We start from the raw sequence: 19,535 nt of genomic DNA, 5'->3' as shown, positions 1-19,535 counted from the left end.
CTAGTATAGGCCTCCCTGCTCGCCACTCCAGCTCCAAAATATTATTGGAATCCTTCTCAGGACTCCTCTGCCCCCTTTAAATGTCCGCTGTCCTCTTCAGGTGCTGCAGCGCTTGTCCCTCTCGGATCCACAAATCCTACCAGCAGCCTGCCTTGCATAGATAACCAGCCTTGACCCAGGATTGGTTGGGGTCTCAGTGGTGTCAGGTGGTGGTCAGAAATCCCACCTTCGTGAAAGGAAAATACAGCCAATAAAACTAAAAATCAAACTGACCTGAAGAGAAATGAAAATAAGGGGAAAAACAAAATGGGATCACTACAATATTATGCACAGGGTTAGGAGTAACCATCTCCTCAGTGCCACTAGTGATAGGAGGACTGAATAGCAAGCATTACAATGGTGCCGATTAAAGGTAATAGAAGTAGGTTTTACTATTGTACATTCGGAGTTACAAAAAATAGAAAAAAACTACTGACTCGTGACAACAGGACATAGGAATGATGAGAAAGAAAGATTTGAATTTATATAGGATGTCCCAAAGTGCTTTGTAGCCAATGAAGTACTTTTGAATTGTAGCCACCGTTGGAATAAACAGGAATACGCAAGAAAGAGTGTTAATATATTAAAGATAGAAGATAATTGATCCATAAGATTGCAATGCCAGTCTTCTGAAACACCTCGCCTCTGGCTTGTTTTTGTCTGATATTTGCTCCGACACAGCAAGCTGTTCCAATGTACATCGGCACCGGCAGTAAGTCTGTGAGTGGCAGGCATTATGCCCGACAGGCTTTTTCTGTTGTATGTGTGAAATCCGCCCACAATGATCTGAAACATCAATTACAGATTTAATTAAGAGGTAATTAGGGACACACGTGCAATTTGCCTTTGAGAATCGATGTTATTTAGACAAAGGATGCTCTATTTCTAAAATCACCAGTGTACTGTAAAATAGTTAATAACCAACACAAACAGGCAGCAAGTAAAGAGGGAATGGCTATAATGAAAATCTTGAAGCAATAGGGATATTGGGAAAAGGTAGCATCCTCCAGAAAAAATCTGTTGATACTGCAGTAATTACCTGACTGCAAGGAAGAGGCCATACCTTCAGGCACTTTAGCCTCAACCGACAGCACATCAAGGATATCTATTAAGAACTGCATAGTGTCAGCCGTGGCTTTGGTAGCACTCTCACCTCTGAGTCAGAAGGTTGTAGGTTCTAAGCCTCACTCCAGAGACTTGAGCACAACACTCTAGGCTTTTACTCCGGTGCAGTACTGAGGAAGTGCTGCTCTGTCAGAGGTGCTGTCTTTCAGATGAGAAGTTAAATAGAGCCTCAGTTTGCCCTCTTTGGTGGACGTTAAAGATCCCATGGCTCTGTTTTGATGAAGAGATGGGAAGTTCTCCCTGGTGTTTTAGCCAATATTTATCCTTCAACCAACATCACTGTAATGTCTGCACCTGTGAGTATGCTCACAGGTTTGTAGAGCTGTTGCCTTGTAAAATTTGTTTTTTTTTAGTGCGCTAAAAAAAAAGGACATTTGAAAAGTGTTTGGAGTGTCCCCTCCCCTTTAATAAGGGGGCACTTGATTTAATGTTTATTTATTGTTCTCTCTCAAAAGAGTTGTAGAGCTGTTGCTTTGTTAAATTTGTGTTTTTTTAGTGCCCTAAAAAAAACAAAAAGAAAAAGGCCGTTTGAAAAGTGTTTGGAGTGTCCCCCCCCCCCCCTCCCGCCCTTTAATCAGGGAGCACTAGATTTAATTGATTTATTGTTTTCTACAGAAATAGTTGTAGAGCTGTTGTGCTATCCTGGGTCGACGTAAGGCGCGCAGCCAATGCCATCGAATCGCTAAAAACAACACTAGGCCCTGACTCCGTTAGCTCTGTCGAGGAGGCTCAAGCACGTGGGGAGATACTGTCCGAACTGATCCCCGCCTGGACGGAATTCCTCATCGGCGCCAAGCCCCAAAACCTCCCTCGGGAGCCGGCGCCTCACAACTTGAGCCTCCTCGAGGAAATCCCCTCCGTGCCTTTCAGTTCTACGCGGAGGGATTTCCTGTACAGGCTGCTCCTACACACTCTCCATGTTGCCGTCCTCGTCTGCCGTCCGGACACACCATGGCGTACCATCTTGCCGTCCGGAGGAGGCGGGGGTCCCCAATGGAGTGCACTCTACGCAGGAATCCTCCCACTATGTATTGGGGACTTGGCCTGGAGGGTGATGCACGGAGCAGGCCCGTGCAATAAATTTTTAAGTCGGTTCATGGGCTCCCAGGCCGCCTGCAATTTCTGCGGTCTGGAAGAGTCTGTGTTCCATGTTTTTTATGGAATGTGAGAGGCTGCAGCCCCTATTCCATTACTTAAAGGGGCTGCTTCTCAAATTCTGATTGCACTTCAGTCCCACACTCCTGATCTTTGGGCACCCTGTGCGGAGGGGAGCGGGTAGGTCCGAGGGACTCCTCATAGGACTGCTCCTGGGCATGGCCAAGGGCGCCATCAGCTGGTCCAGGCAGCGGGTGGTCGAGGGGGTCATTCAGCCTGACTGCCTGCCTCTCTTCCGCGGTTACATCCGAGCCAGGGTGTCCCTGGAGATGGAGCACGCAGTGTCGACCGGTACGCTCGCGGCCTTCTGCGAGAGGTGGGCACCGGAGGGACTGGAGTGCATCATCACCCCTGGCAACCAAATTTTAATTTGATTTTATATGTTTTAAAGTTTAATTGGTTTGTTGTGCCAGGTTTTAGTGTCCCCCTCCCCTTTTAGCCAGGGGCACTTGTATAATTTGTAGTTTTAGTGCCCCCAAAAAAACACAACAAAAAACCCCAAAAAACAAAAAAGGGAACTCGAAAACTGCTTGGAGTGTCCCCCCCTTAAATCGGGGGACACTTGATTTAATGTTTGTTTTTGTTTGCAACAACATAGTTGTAGAGCTGTTGCCTTGTCAAATTTGTGATTTTTAGTGCCCTAAAAAACCCCCCCAAAAAACAAAAAAAAAAGGACATTTGAAAAGTGTTTGGAGTGTTCCACCCGCCCTTTAATCAGGGGGCTCTTGATTTAATTGATTTATTGTTTTCTACAGAAATAGTTGTAGAGCTGTGCGCTATCCTGGGTCGACGTCCAGCGCGCGGCCAATGCCATCGAATCACTAAAAACAGCTCTGGGCCCTGACTCCGTTAGCTATGTCGGGGAGGCTCAAGCACGTGGGGAGATCCCGTCCGAATTGACCCCCGTCCGGACGGAATTCCTCGTCAGCGCCAAGCTCCGAAACCTTCCTCGGGAGCCAGCGCCTCACAACTTGAGCCGCCTCGGGGAAATCCCCTCCGTGCCTTTCAGTTCTGCACGGAGGGGTTTCCTGTACGGGCTGCTCCTGCACACTCTCCACCTTGCCGTCCTCATCTGCCGTCCGGACACGCCATGGTGCACCATCTTGCTGTCTGGAGGAGGCAGGGGTCCCCAATGGAGTTCACTCTATGCGGGAGTACTTCCACTATTTATTGGCCTGGAGGGTGGTGCACGGAGCAGTCCCGTGCAATAAATTTTTACGTCAGTTCCCAGGCCGCCTGCAATTTCTGCAGTCTGGAAGAGTCCGTGTTCCACGTTTTCATGGAATGTGCGAGGTTGCAGCCCCTATTCCATTAGTTAAAGGGGCTGCTTCTCAAATTCTGATTGCACTTCAGTCCCACACTCCTGTTCTTTGGGCACCCTGTGCGGAGGGGAGCGGGTAGGTCCGAGGGACTCCTCATAGGACTGCTCCTGGGCATGGCCAAGGGCGCCATCAGCTGGTCCAGACAGCGGGTGGTCGAGGGGGTCATTCAGCCTGACTGCCTGCCTCTCTTCCGCGGTTACATCCGAGCCAGGGTGTCCCTGGAGATGGAGCACGCAGTGTCGACCGGTATGCTTGCGGCCTTCCGCAAGAGGTGGGCACCGGAGGGACTGAAGTGCATCATCACCCCTGGCAACCAAATTTTAATTTGATTTTATATGTTTTAAAGTTTAATTGGTTTGTTGTGCCAGGTTTTAGTGTCCCCCTCCCCTTTTAGCCAGGGGCACTTGTATAATTTGTAGTTTTAGTGCCCTCAAAAAAACACAAAAAAACCCCAAAAAAACAAAAACGGGCACTTGAAAACTGGAGTGTCCCCCCCTTAAATCAGGGGACACTTGATTTAATGTTTGTTTTTGTTTGCAACAACATAGTTGTAGAGCTGTTGCCTTGTCAAATTTGTGATTTTTAGTGCCCTAAAAAACAAAAAAAAAAGGACATTTGAAAAGTGTTTGGAGTGTTCCACCCCGCCCTTTAATCAGGGGGCTCTTGATTTAATTGATTTATTGTTTTCTACAGAAATAGTTGTAGAGCTGTGCGCTATCCTGGGTCGACGTCCAGCGTGTGGCCAATGCCATCGAATCACTAAAAACAGCTCTGGGCCCTGACTCCGTTAGCTATGTCGAGGAGGCTCAAGCACGTGGGGAGATCCCGTCCGAATTGACCCCCGTCCGGACGGAATTCCTCATCAGCGCCAAGCCCCGAAACCTTCCTCGGGAGCCAGCGCCTCACAACTTGAGCCGCCTCGGGGAAATCCCCTCCGTGCCTTTCAGTTCTGCGCGGAGGGGTTTCCTGTACGGGCTGCTCCTGCACACTTTCCACCTTGCCGTCCTCATCTGCCGTCCGGACACGCCATGGTGCACCATCTTGCTGTCTGGAGGAGGCGGGGGTCCCCAATGGCGTTCACTCTATGCGGGAGTCCTTCCACTATTTATTGGCCTGGAGGGTGGTGCATGGAGCAGTCCCGTGCAATAAATTTTTAAGTCGGTTCCCAGGCCGCCTGCAATTTCTGCAGTCTGGAAGAGTCTGTGTTCCACGTTTTCATGGAATGTGCGAGGTTGCAGCCCCTATTCCATTATTTAAAGGGGCTGCTCCTCAAATTCTGGTTGCACTTCAGTCCCACACTCCTGATCTTTGGGCACCCTGTGCGGAGGGGAGCGGGTAGGTCCGAGGGCCTCCTCGTAGGACTGCTCCTGGGCACGGCCAAGGGCACCATCAGCCGGTCCAGGCAGCGGGTGGTCGAGGGGGTTGTTCAGCCCGACTGCCTGCCTCTCTTCCGCACCTGGAGATGGAGCTCGCTGGTGTACACCGTTACGCTCGCGGCCTTCCGCGAGAGGTGGGCGTCGGAGGGACTGGAGTGCATCATCACCCCCGGCAACCAAATTTTAACTTGATTTTATATGTTTAAAGTTTAATTTGTTTATTGTGCCGGTTTTAGTGTCCCCCTCCCCCTTTTTAGCCAGGAGGCACTTGTATAATTTGTGGTTTTATTGCCCAAAAATACCCCCCAAAACCCAAAAAAACCCAAAAAAGGTCACTTGAAATGTGTTTGGTAATTGCCCCCCCACTTTTAATCAGTGGGCACTTGATTTAATTGTTTTTGTTTTGCAACAAAATAGTTGTAGAGCTGTTGCCTTGTAAAATTTGTGTTTTTTTAGTGCCCTAAAAAAAAAGAAAAGGGCATTTTTAAAATGTTTGGAGTGTCCCCCCTCCCCGCCCACCCTTTAATCAGGGGGCACTTGATTTAATTGATTTATTGTTTTCAACAGAAATAGTTGTAGAGCTGTTGCGCTATCCTGGGTCGACGTCCGGCACGCAGCCAATGACATCGAATCGCTAAAAACAGCACTGGGCCCTCAAGAACATGGGGCGATCCCATTCGAACTGATCCCCGTTCGGACGGAATTCCTCATTGGCGCCAAGCCCCAAAACCTCCCTCAGGAGCCAGCACCTTACAACTTGAGCCTCCTCGGGCACATCCCCTCCGTGCCTTTCCTGTACGGGCTGCTCCTGCACACTCTCCACCTTGCCATCCTCATCTGCCGTCCGGACACGCCATGGCGCACCATCTTGCCCTCTGGAGGAGGCGGGGGTCCCCAATGGAGTGCACTCTACGCAGGAGTCCTCCCACTATTTATTGGGGACTTGGCCTGGAGGGTGGTGAATGGAGCAGTCCCGTGCAATAAATTTTAAAGTCGGTTCATGGGTTCCCAGGCCGCCTGCAATTTCTGCGGTCTGGAAGACTCCGTGTTCCATGTTTTTATGGAATCTGCGATGTTGCAGCCCCTATTCCATTTGTTAAAGGGGCTGCTCCTCAAATTCTAGTTGCACTTCAGTCCCACACTCCTGATCTTTGGGCACCCTGTACGGAGGGGAGCGGGTAGGTCCGAGGGCCTCCTCGTAGGACTGCTCCTGGGCACGGCCAAGGGTGCCATCAGCCGGTCCAGGCAGCGGGTGGTCGAGGGGGTCGTTCACCCTGACTGCCTGCCTCTCTTCCGTGCCTACATCTGAGCCAGGGTGTCCCTAGAGATGGAGCACGCGGTGTCCACCGGTACGCTCGCGGCCTTCCGTGAGAGGTGTGTGCCGGAGGGACTGGAGTGCATCATCACCCCCGGCAACCAAATTTTAATTTAATTTTATATGTTTAAAGTTTAATTTGTTTATTGTGCCGGTTTTAGTGTCCCCCTCCCCCTTTTTAGCTAGGGGGCACTTGTATAATTTGTGGTTTTAGTGCCCAAAAAAACCCAAGAAAAAAAAAAACGCAAAAAACAAAAAAAAGCCAAAAAAGGGGACTTGAAAAGTGTTTGGAAATTGTCCCCCCCCCGCCCCCCACTTTTAATCAGGGGGCACTTGATTTAATTGTTTTTGTTTTGCAACAAAATAGTTGTAGAACTGTTGCCTTGTAAAATCTGTGTTTTTTTAGTGTCCTAAAAAAAAAAAAAAAGAAAAGGACATTTTTAAAGTGATTGGAGTGTCCCCCCCCCCGCCCCACTTAAATCAGGGGGCACTTGATTTAATTGATTTATTGTTTTCTACAGAAATAGTTGTAGAGCTGTTGTGCTATCCGGCGCGCAGCCAATGCCATCGAATCGCTAAAAACAGCTCTGGGCCCTGACTCCGTTAGGTGTTTCGAGGATACTCAAGAATGTGGGGCGATCCCATCCGAACTGACCCCCGTCCGGATGGAATTCCTCATCGGCGCCAAGCCCCAAAACCTCCCACTGGAACTGGCGCCTCACAACTTGAGCCACCTCGAGGAAATCTCCTCCGTGCCTTTCAGTTCTGCGCGGAGGGGATTCCTGTACAGGCTGCTCTTGCACACTCTCCACTTTGCCATTCTTGTCTGCCGTCCGGAGAAGGCGAAGGTCCCCAATGGAATGCTCTCTACACGAGAATCCTCCCTTTATTTATTCGGGAATTGGCCTGGAGGGTGTTGCACGGAGCAGTCATGTGCAATAGGTTTTTAAGTCGGTTCACGGACTCCCAGGCCGCTTGCAATTCCTGTGGTCTGGAGGATCCATGTTCCACGTTTATGTCGCCTGTGTGAGGTTGGTAAAGGATAGCTGGATTTTTGTTAGGTAAGTGTATCAAAGGATTTGGATCAAAGGTGGAAAATGGAGTTGAGGTACAGATCAGCCGTGATCTAATTGAATGGTGGAACAGGTTCAAGGTGCTGAATGGCCTACTCAGGATATGTGTATTTTGGACTGTCCCCATTGACAACAATTGTGGTTTACTGCTGAAAGTAACTGGTGATATAGTGTCAGATCAGATCAGATGTCTGAACAATTGCGTTGTTTATAATACATTGAATGGTGTGCATGCTTTGTCTGGTACACAATCAAATGAATTAGCCTTGAATACAACCCTTGTGCTGATTGTAGACAATGTCATTAAGGTTCCTATGGGAGCTCACTGAGAATCGAACCCTAAACTGGGCAGGTGGCTGTAGAAATTCAGTTGAATCTGAATTCTGAGCAGTCAGATGGAGAGGTTCCAGAACGTAAACTGGTGTTACATACACTGTGAGAGAACAACCCAACAACCTGAGAAATAAGGCTGGACTAATTGTGTTTTAAAGCAATAAAAGACTCTCCTGCTGGTGACACTTATTCGCTAGAAATTCCCCAGCCTGTTGTTATTTGCTAAATAACGACAAAATAGTGAATAAATAAGAATAAAAATGTCACAATTTTTTTAAAGGGATAAATTTGGCCACAAAATACGTCTGTTCGTAAAAAGCGGCGTTCCACGACGATTCGCGTTAAAAACTGTGGTGTCGCCAACTTTAGCCCGAGGCCTATCAACGCAAAAAATACAGGCCCTGGGAGGGGAGAAAACACAAAAAAAAATTGCAAAAAACAAAAAATCAAAAATCACAAAACATTTACAAGACCCTTAACTAAGTGATTGGTAAGCAGTTTTTCTTTTTCTTTTCTATATCAGTAAATAACATTTAGCATTGTTGTTGCCAATTTAAGTTTATCTAGGGGTTAAGTCATGGCAGGACAGCTCGGACACGTGTTATGCTCCTCATGTGCTATGTGGGAAGTCAGAGACGCTTCCGGTATCCCTGATGACTACATGTGTGGGAAGTGTATCTGTCTGCAGCTCCTGATGGACCGCATTGCAGCACTGGAGCTGCGGGTGGATTTACTCTGGAGCATCCACGATGCTGAGAATGACGTGAATAGCACGTTTAGTGAGTTGGTCTTACCGCAGGTAAAGGGTACACAGCCAGATAGGGAATGGATGACCAACAGGAAGAGCAGTGCAAGGAAGGTAGTGCAGGGGTTCCCTGTGGTCATCCCCCTGCAAAACAGATACACCGCTTTGGGTACTGTTGAGGGGCTGACTCATCAGGTGAGGGCAGCAGCAGCCAAGTTCATGGCACCGTGGGTGGCTCTGCTGCACAGGAGGGCAGGAAAAAGAGAGGGAGAGCTAAAGTGATAGGGGATTCAACTGTAATGGGAATAGATAGACATTTCTGCGGCCGCAACCGAGGCTCCAGGATTGTATGTTGCCTCCCTGGTGCAAGGGTCAAGGATGTCTTGGAACGGGTGCAGGACATTCTGAAAAGGGAGGGTGAACAGTCAGTTGTTGTGGTGCATATAGATACCAATGATATAAATAAAAAATGGGATGAGGTCCTACGAGACGAATTTAGGAAGCTAGGAGCTAAATTAAAAAGTAGGACCTCAAAAGTAGTAATCTCAGGATTGCTACCAGTGCCACGTGCTAGTCAGAGTAGGAATCGCAGGATAGCTCAGATGAATACGTGGCTTGAGGAGTGGTGCAGAAGGGAGGGATTCAAATTCCTGGGACATTGGACGGTCTGCACCTGGGCAGGACCGGAATCAATGTCCTGGGGGAATGTTTGCTGGTGCTGTTGGGGAGGAGTTAAACTAATATGGTAGGGGGATGGGAACTTATGCAGGGAGACAGAGGAAAGTAGAATGGGGGCAGAAGCAAAAGATAGAAAGAAGAAAAGTAAAAGCAGAGAAACCTAAGGCAAAAAGCAAAAAGGGCTACATTACACCAAAATTCTAAAGGGGCAAAGTGTGTTAGAAAGACAAGCCTGAAGGCTCTGTGCCTCAATTCGAGGAGTATTCGGAATAAGGTGGACGAATTAACTGCGCAGATAGCAGTTAATGGGTCTGACATAATTGGCATCATGGAGTCATGGCTCCAGGGTGACCAAGGCTGGGAACTCAACATCCAGGGTATTCAATGTTTAGGAAGGATAGACAGAAAGGAAAAGGAGGCAGGGTGGCATTGCTGTTTAAAGAGGAAATTAATGCAATAGTAAGAAAGGACATTAGCTTGGAGGATGTGGAATCGGTATGGGTGGAGCTATGGAATACCAAGGGGCAGAAAATGCCAGTGAGAGTTGTGTACAGACCACCAAACAGTAGTAGTAAGGTTGGGGACAGCATCAAACAAGAAATTAGGGATGCGTGCAATAAAGGTACAGCAGTTATCATGGGTGACTTTAATCTACATATTAATTGGGCCCGAGGGCCCAGTGCGTGCAAAGCAGTGACTTGCATACAGAGTATTGCACGGAAAGGTCACCCCCTCTGACGCCAACCCAGCCAGAAAACAGCCATGATCCATCCAGCATGGAGTCTGCCGACGATTGTAATCCCCTGACCTCCGACTGCGGTGGAGGAGGATTTCTTGGAATGTATGAGGGATGGTTTTCTAGACCAATATGTCGAGGAACCAACTAGGGAGCTGGCCATCCGAGACTGGGTGTTGTGTAATGAAAAAGGATTAATTAGCAATCTTGTTGTGCGAGGCCCCTTGGGGAAGAGTGAACATAACATGGTAGAATTCTGTATTAAGATGGAGAGTGACACAGTTAATTCAGAAACTAGGGTCCTGAACTTAATAAAAGGTAACTTTGATGGTTTGAGGGGAGAATTGGCTAGAATAGACTGGCGAGTGATACTTAAAGGGTTGACGGTGGAGATAGGCAATGACAAACATTTAAAGATCACGTGGATGAACTTTAGCAATTGTACATCCCTGTCTGGAGTAAAAATAAAACAGGGAAGGTGGCTCAACCGTGGCTAACAAGGGAAATTAAGGATAGTGTTAAATCTAAGGAAGAGGCATATAAATTGGCCTGAAAAAGCAACAAACCTGAGGACTGGGAGAAATTTAGAATTCAGCAGAGGAGGACTAAGGGTTTAATTAAGAGGGGGAAAATAGAATACGAGAAGAAGCTTGCTGGGATCATTTAAACTGACTGCAAAAGCTTCTACAGATAAGTGAAGAGAAAAAGGTTAGTGAAGACAAACGTAGGTCCCTTGCAGTCGGATTCAGGTGAATTTATAATGGGGAACAAAGAAATGGCAGACCAATTAAACAAATACTTTGGTTCTGTCTTCACGAAGGAAGGTACAAATAACCTTCCGGAACTACTAGGGGACCGAGGGTCTAGTGAGAAGGAGGAACTGAAGGATATCCTTATCAGGCGGGAAATTGTGACAGGGAAATTGATGGGATTGAAGGCCGATAAATCCCAGAGTACTTAAGGAAGTGGCCATAGAAATAGTGGATGCATTGGTGGTCATTTTCCAACAGTCTATCGACTCTGGATCAGTTCCTATGGACTGGAGGGTAGCTAATGTAACACCATTTTTTAAAAAGGGAGGGAGAGAGAAAGCGGGTAATTATAGACCGATTAGCCTGACATCAGTCGTGGGGAAAATGTTGGAATCAATTATTGAGGATGAAATAGCAGCACATTTGGAAAGCAGTGACAGGATCGGTCCATGTCAGCATGGATTTATGAAGGGGAAATCATGCTTGACAAATCTTCTGGAATTTTTTGAGGATGTAACTAGCAGAGTGGACAAGGGAGAACCAGTGGATGTGGTGTATTTGGACTTTCAAAAGGCTTTTGACACACAAGAGATTGGTGTGCAAAATCAAAGCACATGGTATTCGGGGTAATGTATTGACGTAGATAGAGAACTGGTTGGCAGACAGGAAGCAGAGAGTCGGGATAAACGGGTCCTTTTCAGAATGGCAGGCAGCGACTAGTGGAGTGCCGCAGGGCTCAGTGCTGGGACCCCAGCTCTTTACAATATACATCAATGATTTAGATGAAGGAATTGAGTGTAATATCTCCAAGTTTGCAGATGACACTAAACTGGGTGGCGTTGTGAGCTGTGAGGAGGACGCTAGGAGGCTGCAGGGTGACTTGGACAGGTTAGGTGAGTGGGCAAATGCATGGCAGATGCAGTATAACGTGGATAAATGTGAGGTTATCCACTTTGGGGGCAAAAACGCAAAAACAGAATATTATCTGAATGGCGGCAGATTAGGAAACGGGGAGGTGCTATGAGACCTGGATGTCATGGTACATTAGTCTTTGAAAGTTGGCATACAGGTACAGCAGGTGGTGAAGAATGCAAATGGTATGTTGGCCTTCATGGCTAGGGGATTTGAGTATAGGAGCAGGGAGGTCTTACTGCAGTTGCACAGGGCCTTAGTGAGGCCTCACCTGGAATATTGTGTTCAGTTTTGGTCTCCTAATCTGATGAAGGATGTTCATGCTATTGAGGGAGTGCAGCGAAGGTTCACCAGACTGACATATAAGGAGAGACTGGATCGACTGTAATCACTGGAGTTTAGAATGATGAGAGGGGATCTCATAGAAACATATAAGATTCTGAAGGGACTGGACAGGTGAGATGTGGGAAGAATGTTCCCGATGTTGGGGAAGTCCAGAACCAGGGGACACAGTCTTAGGATAAGAGATAGGCCATTTAGGACTGAGATGAGGAGAAACTTCTTCACTCAGAGAGTTGTTAACCTGTGGAATTACCTGCCGCAGAGAGTTGTTGAGGCCAGTTCATTGGATATATTCAAGAGGGAGTTAGATATGGCCCTTATGACTAAGGGGATCAAGGAGTATGGAGAGAAAGCAGGAAAGGGGTAATGAGGGAATGATCAGCCATGATCTTATTGAATAGTGGTGCAGGTTCGAAGGGCCGAATGACCTACTCCTGCACCTATTTTCTATGTTTTTATGTTTCTAAGTCATTGCTGCAAAAGAATTAAAAAATAAAAACTTTACCTTTTTTGCAGATCTTCCTACTTACCGATGTTTCTGAGGCTGCAACGCCTGCTTTTCTTGTGCATGGTTTTTCTTCTAAAAACGGGTTTGTCGAATGGCTAAACTTCGGCAGTATGGTTTTTATTCATGTTGCACCAGGGTACTCTGCTTTTTGGCGATATTTTGAAAACACCATTCTTAAGGTTTACGGAATTTTTTAACATTTCAGTTTAATGCGAATAAATCATGTTAAACCATGCATCTAGATCTTTCTATGTAATCGAAATTCATATTGTGCTGACTGTTGACCTAGACTGATTTATAGTCATTGTGGATTTCTTATGCATCATTGGGTTATTTGGTTAGGAAATAAGATAGTATAATTGCTTTAGGCTGCATGATGCTGGTTTATGTTTCTGGGGTGTGCAGCAGATTGAGAGTGTAGCATGCACCACACCAGGTACTGCAATTGGGTTTAACGTTATACGTAAAGTCACGCAGTATCTGCAGGGGCAGACGATGTATAGATTTCACATTCATATGGGACGAGGTTCACTCACGGGAAGCACTACACAACGATAAGAAGGTAAAACAGTGCTTATAACACACCCCCCAAGTTGTAAAACTATCCAACTGTTGGCTATTATTAGAGACTGGATACACTTCTGTTGTATGCCCGAGAAGACACAGACAGGCTGATGGAATGGGCGCACACGTGGCAAATGAAACACAGAAAAGTGTGACGTGATACATTTTGCTAGGAATAATGGGGAGAGGCAATATAAACTAAAGGGTACAATTCTAAAGAGAGTGCATGAACGCAGTGACCTGGGTGTATATGTGCACAATTCATTGAAGGTGGCAGAGCCGGCTGAGAAAGTGGTTAAAAAAGCATACGGGATCCTGGGCTTCATAAATAGAGGCATAGAGTACATAGAAACATAGAAATTAGATGCAGGAACAGGCTGCACCACCATTCAATAAGATCATGGCTGATCATCACCTCAGTACCCCTTTCCTGCTTTTTCTCCATACCCCTTGATCCCCTTAGCCGTAAGGGCCATATCTAACTCCCTCTTGAATATATCCAATGAACTGGCATCAACAACTCTCTGTGGTAGAGAATTCCACAGGTTAACAACTCTCTGAGAGAAGAAGTTTCTCTTCATCTCGGTCCTAAATGGCTTACCCCTTATCCTGCAACTGTGTCCCCTGGTTCTGGACATCCCCAACATCGGGAACATTCTTCCTGCATCTAACCTGTCCAATCCTGTCAGAATTTTATGTTTCTATGAATCCCCCTCATCCTTCTAAACTCCAGTGAATACTAATATGTCCTTACTATACAATATAAATGCACACGAGGCCCATACTTGAGAGAAAGTCACTCTGTGACCAGTAACCTTTATTAGCCAGCACTGATGTGATGAAGGTGGGTGGAGCTTCCCCTTTTATCTGCGCAGTTAATTCGTCCATCTTATTGCGAATACTCCTTGCATTGAGGCACAGAGCCTTCAGTCTTTTTAGCACCCTTTGCCCCTTTAGAATTTTGGTGTAATGTGGCCCTTTTTGCTTTTTGCATTGGGTTTCTCTGCCCTCCACTTTTACTTTTCTTCTTTCTATCTTTGCTTCTGCCCCCATTCTACTTTCCTCTGTCTCCCTGCATAGGTTCCCATCCCCCTGCCATATTAGTTTAACCCATCCCCAACAGCACTAGCAAACACTCCGCCTCGGACATTGGTTCCAGTCCTGCCCAGGTGCAGACCGTCCGGACTCCCCCAGAACCGGTTCCAATGTCCCAGGGATTTGAATCCCTCCCCTCTGCACCACTCCTCAAGCCACGTATTTATCTGAGCTATACTGCGATTCCTACTTTGACTAGCACGTGGCACTGGTAGCAATCCTGAGATTACTACGTTTGAGGTCCTACATTCCCTAAAACTAAATCCAGAACTGCACCCTCCATGTTGTGCTTGCTACACACTAGCTAAAAAGTTCTCTTTAATGTATTTTAGGAATTCATGCACCCTCTATACCCTTCACACTAATTTGTCCCAGTTAATATTAGGATTGTTAAAATCCCCTACTATTACTGCCCTATAGTTTTTGCACTTCTCAGAAATGTGCCGACATATTCGCTCTTCTATGTCCCTCTCACTGTTTGGGGGCTTTGGATGCTCTGTCTGCTCTGGAGAACTCCCTGATTGGGGAATGCGTGCAGATGTTGGTTGTCTCACCACCTGCTCTGGGTAGTCCTGCATTGTATTAAATCCTTCTTGGATATTTGCACAGAGGATGGCATTGGAATCTATTGTGACCAAGATGGTCCTTGGTGCCTCCATGTGAGTGTGATGCTCCAGAATCCTTCCTCCTAGAGCAGGAACCCAGACATCTGGGTCGCAGACTCAGAAGCTGGGGCCAAGACCTGCAGGATCTTCACTCTTCATTGTCATGTCCCACTTTCACCTTGAACATCTCAGATACCTTGAGATTAATGAATGAGAGTGTCACACATACAGACAGACAGCAAGGAAGGGTCAGTGCCCAGGTACCTTATCATGGCTGCGCTGATGAGTTCATTGAACTTCCAGCATCGCAAAGAAGTTCAGTGAGTCAAGGAGGTGGCAAACGCTGTCACAGCCTGTAATATCTCCTTACTATACAGTACAAATGCACACGAGGCCCATACTTGAGAGAAGATCACTCTGTGACCAGTAACCTTTATTAGCCAGCACTGAAGTGAAGAAGGTAGGTGGAGCTTCCCCTTTTATATCTGAAAGTCGAGGTTAGGTCAGTTTATTCATGGGTTAAAATCACAGTGGAATACATAACATCACCTCCCACCGAAAGTCTTATTGGGATCACAGGTTAAGTCTCTCTGGTTGTTTACGCTCCCTTGTAGAGCGCCTGAGTTGGGGCTCCGGTTGTTGTGCGCTGGCCTGAGTATCTGCTGTTTGCGGTGCCTCAGGCCTGTCCGGACTGCCCACAGTGAGTGGGCTCTCCTCCACTTGGTTCCGGTGTTCGGTCACCTGTGGTGGAGTGAACTCTACATCGTGTTCTTCTTCTGTTTCTTCTATGGGGTAACCTTCTTTTGTTTGATCCACGTATTTGCGGCAGATTTGTCCATTGGTAAGTTTAACTACCAGAATCCTGTTTCCCTCTTTAGCAATCACAGTACCTGCAAGCCTGCAGCGTAGTTGAGGACAAAGACAGGGTCATTGACATCAATACATCACGCCCTCGCATTCCCGTCATGGTAGTCACATTGTGGAACCCCTGTGAGCGAGTGTGGTCAGGATCTATTGGCCAACAGGAGGCGTGATAAGCGGCTTTGTAGGGAACCCCCTTGGATTCTGAGCATTCCCTGTTTGATTATCTGCACTGCTCGTTCCGCCTGGCCATTTGAGGCCGGCTTGAACGGTGCCATTCTGACATGGTTGATACCATTTCCTGCCATGAAGTCCTGGAATTCAATGCTTGTAAAGCACAGGCCATTGTCGCTGACCAAGAAGTCCGGTAGACCATGGGCGGCGAACATTGCCTGTAGACTTTCTACCGTGGTAGAGGATGTGCTTGAATTGAGAATGTCACACTCGATCCATTTGGAGTAGACGTCTACTACAACCAAAAATATTTTTCCCATGAAAGGACCTGCGTAGTCCACATGGATGCGTGACCATGGCTTGGCGGGCCAGGACCAGGGGCTAAGGGCGGCTTCCCTGGGTGCATTGCCCAGCTGGGCACACGTGTTGCACCTGCTAACACAAAGTTCCAGGTCTGCACCTATCCCTGGCCACCAAACGTGTGACCTGGCAATTGCCTTCATCATGACAATGCCTGGGTGCTCATTGTGGAGTTCTCTGATGAACATCTCTCTGCTCATCTGGGGCATAACTACTCGGTTTCTCCATAGTAAGCAATCGGCCTGAATCGAGAGTTCATCCTTGCGCCTGTGAAATGGTTTGAATTCCTCAGGGCATGCCCCGTACGTGGCTGCCCAGTCCCCATTCAGGACACATTTCTTGACTAAAGACAGTAGCAGGTCTCTATTTGTCCAGACTTTGATCTGACGGGCTGTCACGGGTGAGCCTTCGCTTTCGAAAGCTTCAACAGCCATGACCATCTCAGCAGCATGCTCAGTTGCCTCCTCGGTGGTGGCTAGTGGGAGCCTGCTGTGTGCATCGGCGCAGTGTTCAGTGCCTGGTTTGTGCCGAATTGTATAGTCATAGGTGGCTAACGTGAGTGCCCACCTCTGTGTGCGGGCCGATGTATTTGCATTTATAGCCTTGTTGTCGGCCAAAAGGGACATTAGGGGTTTGTGATCTGTCTCCAGCTCAAATTTCCTGCCAAACAGGTACTGGCGCATTTTTTTTACTGCATATACACATGCAAGCGCTTCCTTTTCTACCATCCCGTAGCCCCATTCTGCCTGGGATAGACTTCTGGAGGCATAAGCTACTGGTTGTAACTGACCCTTGGCATTAACATGCTGCAACACATACCTGACCCCATAGGACGACGCATCGCACGTTAAAACAAGTTTCTTACATGGGTCATATAGCGTTAACAGATTGTTGGAGCTTAACAAATTTCGTGCTCAATCAAAAGCACTTTCCTGGCTGTCCCCCCAGACCCATTCGTGACCTTTGCATAGGAGCACGTGTAGCGGCTCTAACAGCGTGCTCAATTTGGGAAGAAAGTTACCAAAATAGTTCAGGAGCCCCAGGAATGAACGCAGCTCTGTCATGTTACGGGGTCTGGGTAATCTCTGGATCGATTCTGTTTTGGACGCAGTAGGTCTGATCCCCTCTGTTGCTACCCTCATCCCCAGGAATTCTACCTCTGGAGCTAGGAAGACGCACTTCGCCTTTTTCAGTCGCAGACCTACCCGGTCCAGTCTGGTAGCATCTGCTCCAGGTTGCGGAGGTGTTCTTCAGTATCGCAACCTGTGATGAGGATGTCGTCTTGAAAGTCCACTGTCCTTGGAATCGACTTGAGGAGGCTTTCCATATTTCGTTGAAAGATCGTGGTGGCTGAGCGGGTCCCAAACGACCCCTTGTGTGTCAAGATGATGGTCAGCTTCTTCGACTCACTCGCCAGCTCCTGGGTCATGTAAGCTGAGGTCAGGTCCAATTTTGAAAAGAGTTTGCCACCGGATAGCGTAGCAAAGAGGTCGTCTGCTCTCGGTAGCGGGTACTGGTCTTGGAGTGACACCCAATTGATGGTGGCCTTGTAATCACCACATATCCTGACCGACCCATCCACCTTGAGCACCAGCACAATCGGGCTTGCCCAGTTACTGAATTCGACTGGCGAGATGATGCCTTCCCTCAGCAGGCAGTCCAATTTGCCTTCTATCTTTTCCCACATCACGTACAGCACCGCTCTGGCCTTGTGGTGTACTGGCCTAGCGTCCGGGTTTATGTGAATCACTACCTTGGCCCTCATGAAAGTGCCAATGCCAGGTTGAAATAGTGAGTCAAATTTGTCCAGAACCTGTGAGCATGATATTCGCTCCACAGAAGAAATTGCATTGATATCGCCCCATTACCAGTTCATGACAGCAAGCCAACTCCTCCCCAGCAGTGCGGGACCGTCCCCCGGGACAATCCAGAGTGGCAACCTGTTCTCTGAATCTTTGTGGGTCATGACTACTGTGGCGCTGCCTAGCACCGGAATGATCTCCTTTGTACATGTCCGTAGCTGTGCGTCAGTCAGCAATAATTTTGGCCTCCTGGCCTTGGACGCCCACAACTTGTCGAACTGTTTGATACTCATCAGGGACTGGCTGGCCCCCATGTCTAGCTCCATTGATACTGGGATGCCATTGAGGAGCACTTTCATCATCATCGTGGCGTCCTGGTGTATGAACTGTATATGTGCTCCATATGTGTTCCAGCAATTTCCCCCAGTGTCCATTTGGCCTCATAGGGCTTATATCGGGCCCGTCCTCCTCGTACATCAACCTGGCTGCAGGCTTCCTGTACATACGTGCCAAGTGACCACTGACGTTGCAGTTCCTGCAGGTATATTGCTGATACCTGCAAGCTCTGGCTGTGTGTTTGCCTCCACACCTCCAACATGAGCTGTTGTTGGAAACAAAAGATCCATTACCCGTCGATCGTCTCTGACTGTCTCTGTAACTGTCCTTAAATGCACCATTGACAGGTGTTGATGGCCCCATTATTGGCCGCATTGTCCCTTGCGATGTCATTAATCGCCGTTCAGATAGCCATTGTCTCTGTTGAATTCCCCTTTTGGGTTCTACTACATGCTCGGGCATGTCCGATTGCCCTTGTCTGCCTGGAGAACTGTGTCCCGCGTTAACAATGTTGACTCCCTGTCCATTTGCTGCATTTAAACCAAGACTTTTGTCAAACATCATTCTGGTCTCTTCCTCCCCTGAGATAAATGTCTGGGCTATCAGAGCCACTGTTTCCAGGGTCAAGTCTTTGGTCTCAATCAGTTTCCTGAAAACCCCAGCGTGCCCGATGCCCTCAATAAAAAAGTCTCGCAGCATCTCCGCTCTGCATGCATCTGGGAACTTACATAGGCTCGCCAGTCGCCGGAAGTCTGCCATAAAGTCTGGAATGCTTTACCCTTCTCGCCGCTGGTGCGTGTAAAACCGGTGTCTCGCCATGTGCATGCTGCTTGTCCGTTTAAAGTGTTTCCCGATCAACTTATTGAACTCTTCAAAATTTTGTCTGCCGGCTTCTCTGGCGCTAAAAGATCCTTCATCAGGGAGTACGTCCTGGATCCACAAACCGTCAGGAGATGAGCCCTGCGTTTGTCGGCCGAATCCTGTCCCAACCATTCCTTGGTGACGAAACTTTGCTGTCGTCTCTCAATAAAATCGTCCCAATCATCACCGACATAGTACCTCTCATCTGTGCTGCTGGTGGCCATGCTTGCATGGTTTAAATCCCAGTTTCTCGTCACCAATAATATGTCCTTACTATACAGTATAAATGCACACGAGGCCCATACTTGAGAGAAGGTCACTGTGTGACCAGTAACCTTTATTAGCCAGCACTGAAGTGATGAAGGTGGGTGGAGCTTACCCTTTTACACCTGAAAGTCCAGGTTAGGAGTGTCTCCCACAAGTTCACCACCGAGTGGTCAGTGTTCTCACGGTGTACAACTTAGGT

The 19,535-nt window shown here is 47.7% G+C and overlaps 1 protein-coding gene across 1 annotated transcript in view; it reads right to left on the bottom strand.

Annotated features, from left to right (window-relative positions):
- Positions 1–507: 507 nt before the first annotated feature.
- LOC139233987 (uncharacterized) overlaps positions 508–19,535 on the bottom strand; it is a 170,632-nt gene continuing 151,604 nt past the window's right edge. The window contains exon 6 of the mRNA XM_070864757.1: positions 508–825. Coding sequence (XP_070720858.1) covers positions 623–825 — 203 coding nt within the window. The 3' untranslated portion in view covers positions 508–622. The remainder of the gene's footprint in view (positions 826–19,535) is intronic.

This window comes from Pristiophorus japonicus, chromosome 21, assembly GCF_044704955.1.
Source record: "Pristiophorus japonicus isolate sPriJap1 chromosome 21, sPriJap1.hap1, whole genome shotgun sequence".
NCBI lineage: Eukaryota > Metazoa > Chordata > Chondrichthyes > Pristiophoridae > Pristiophorus > Pristiophorus japonicus.
This window is presented reverse-complemented; position numbering and strand designations above follow the sequence as displayed.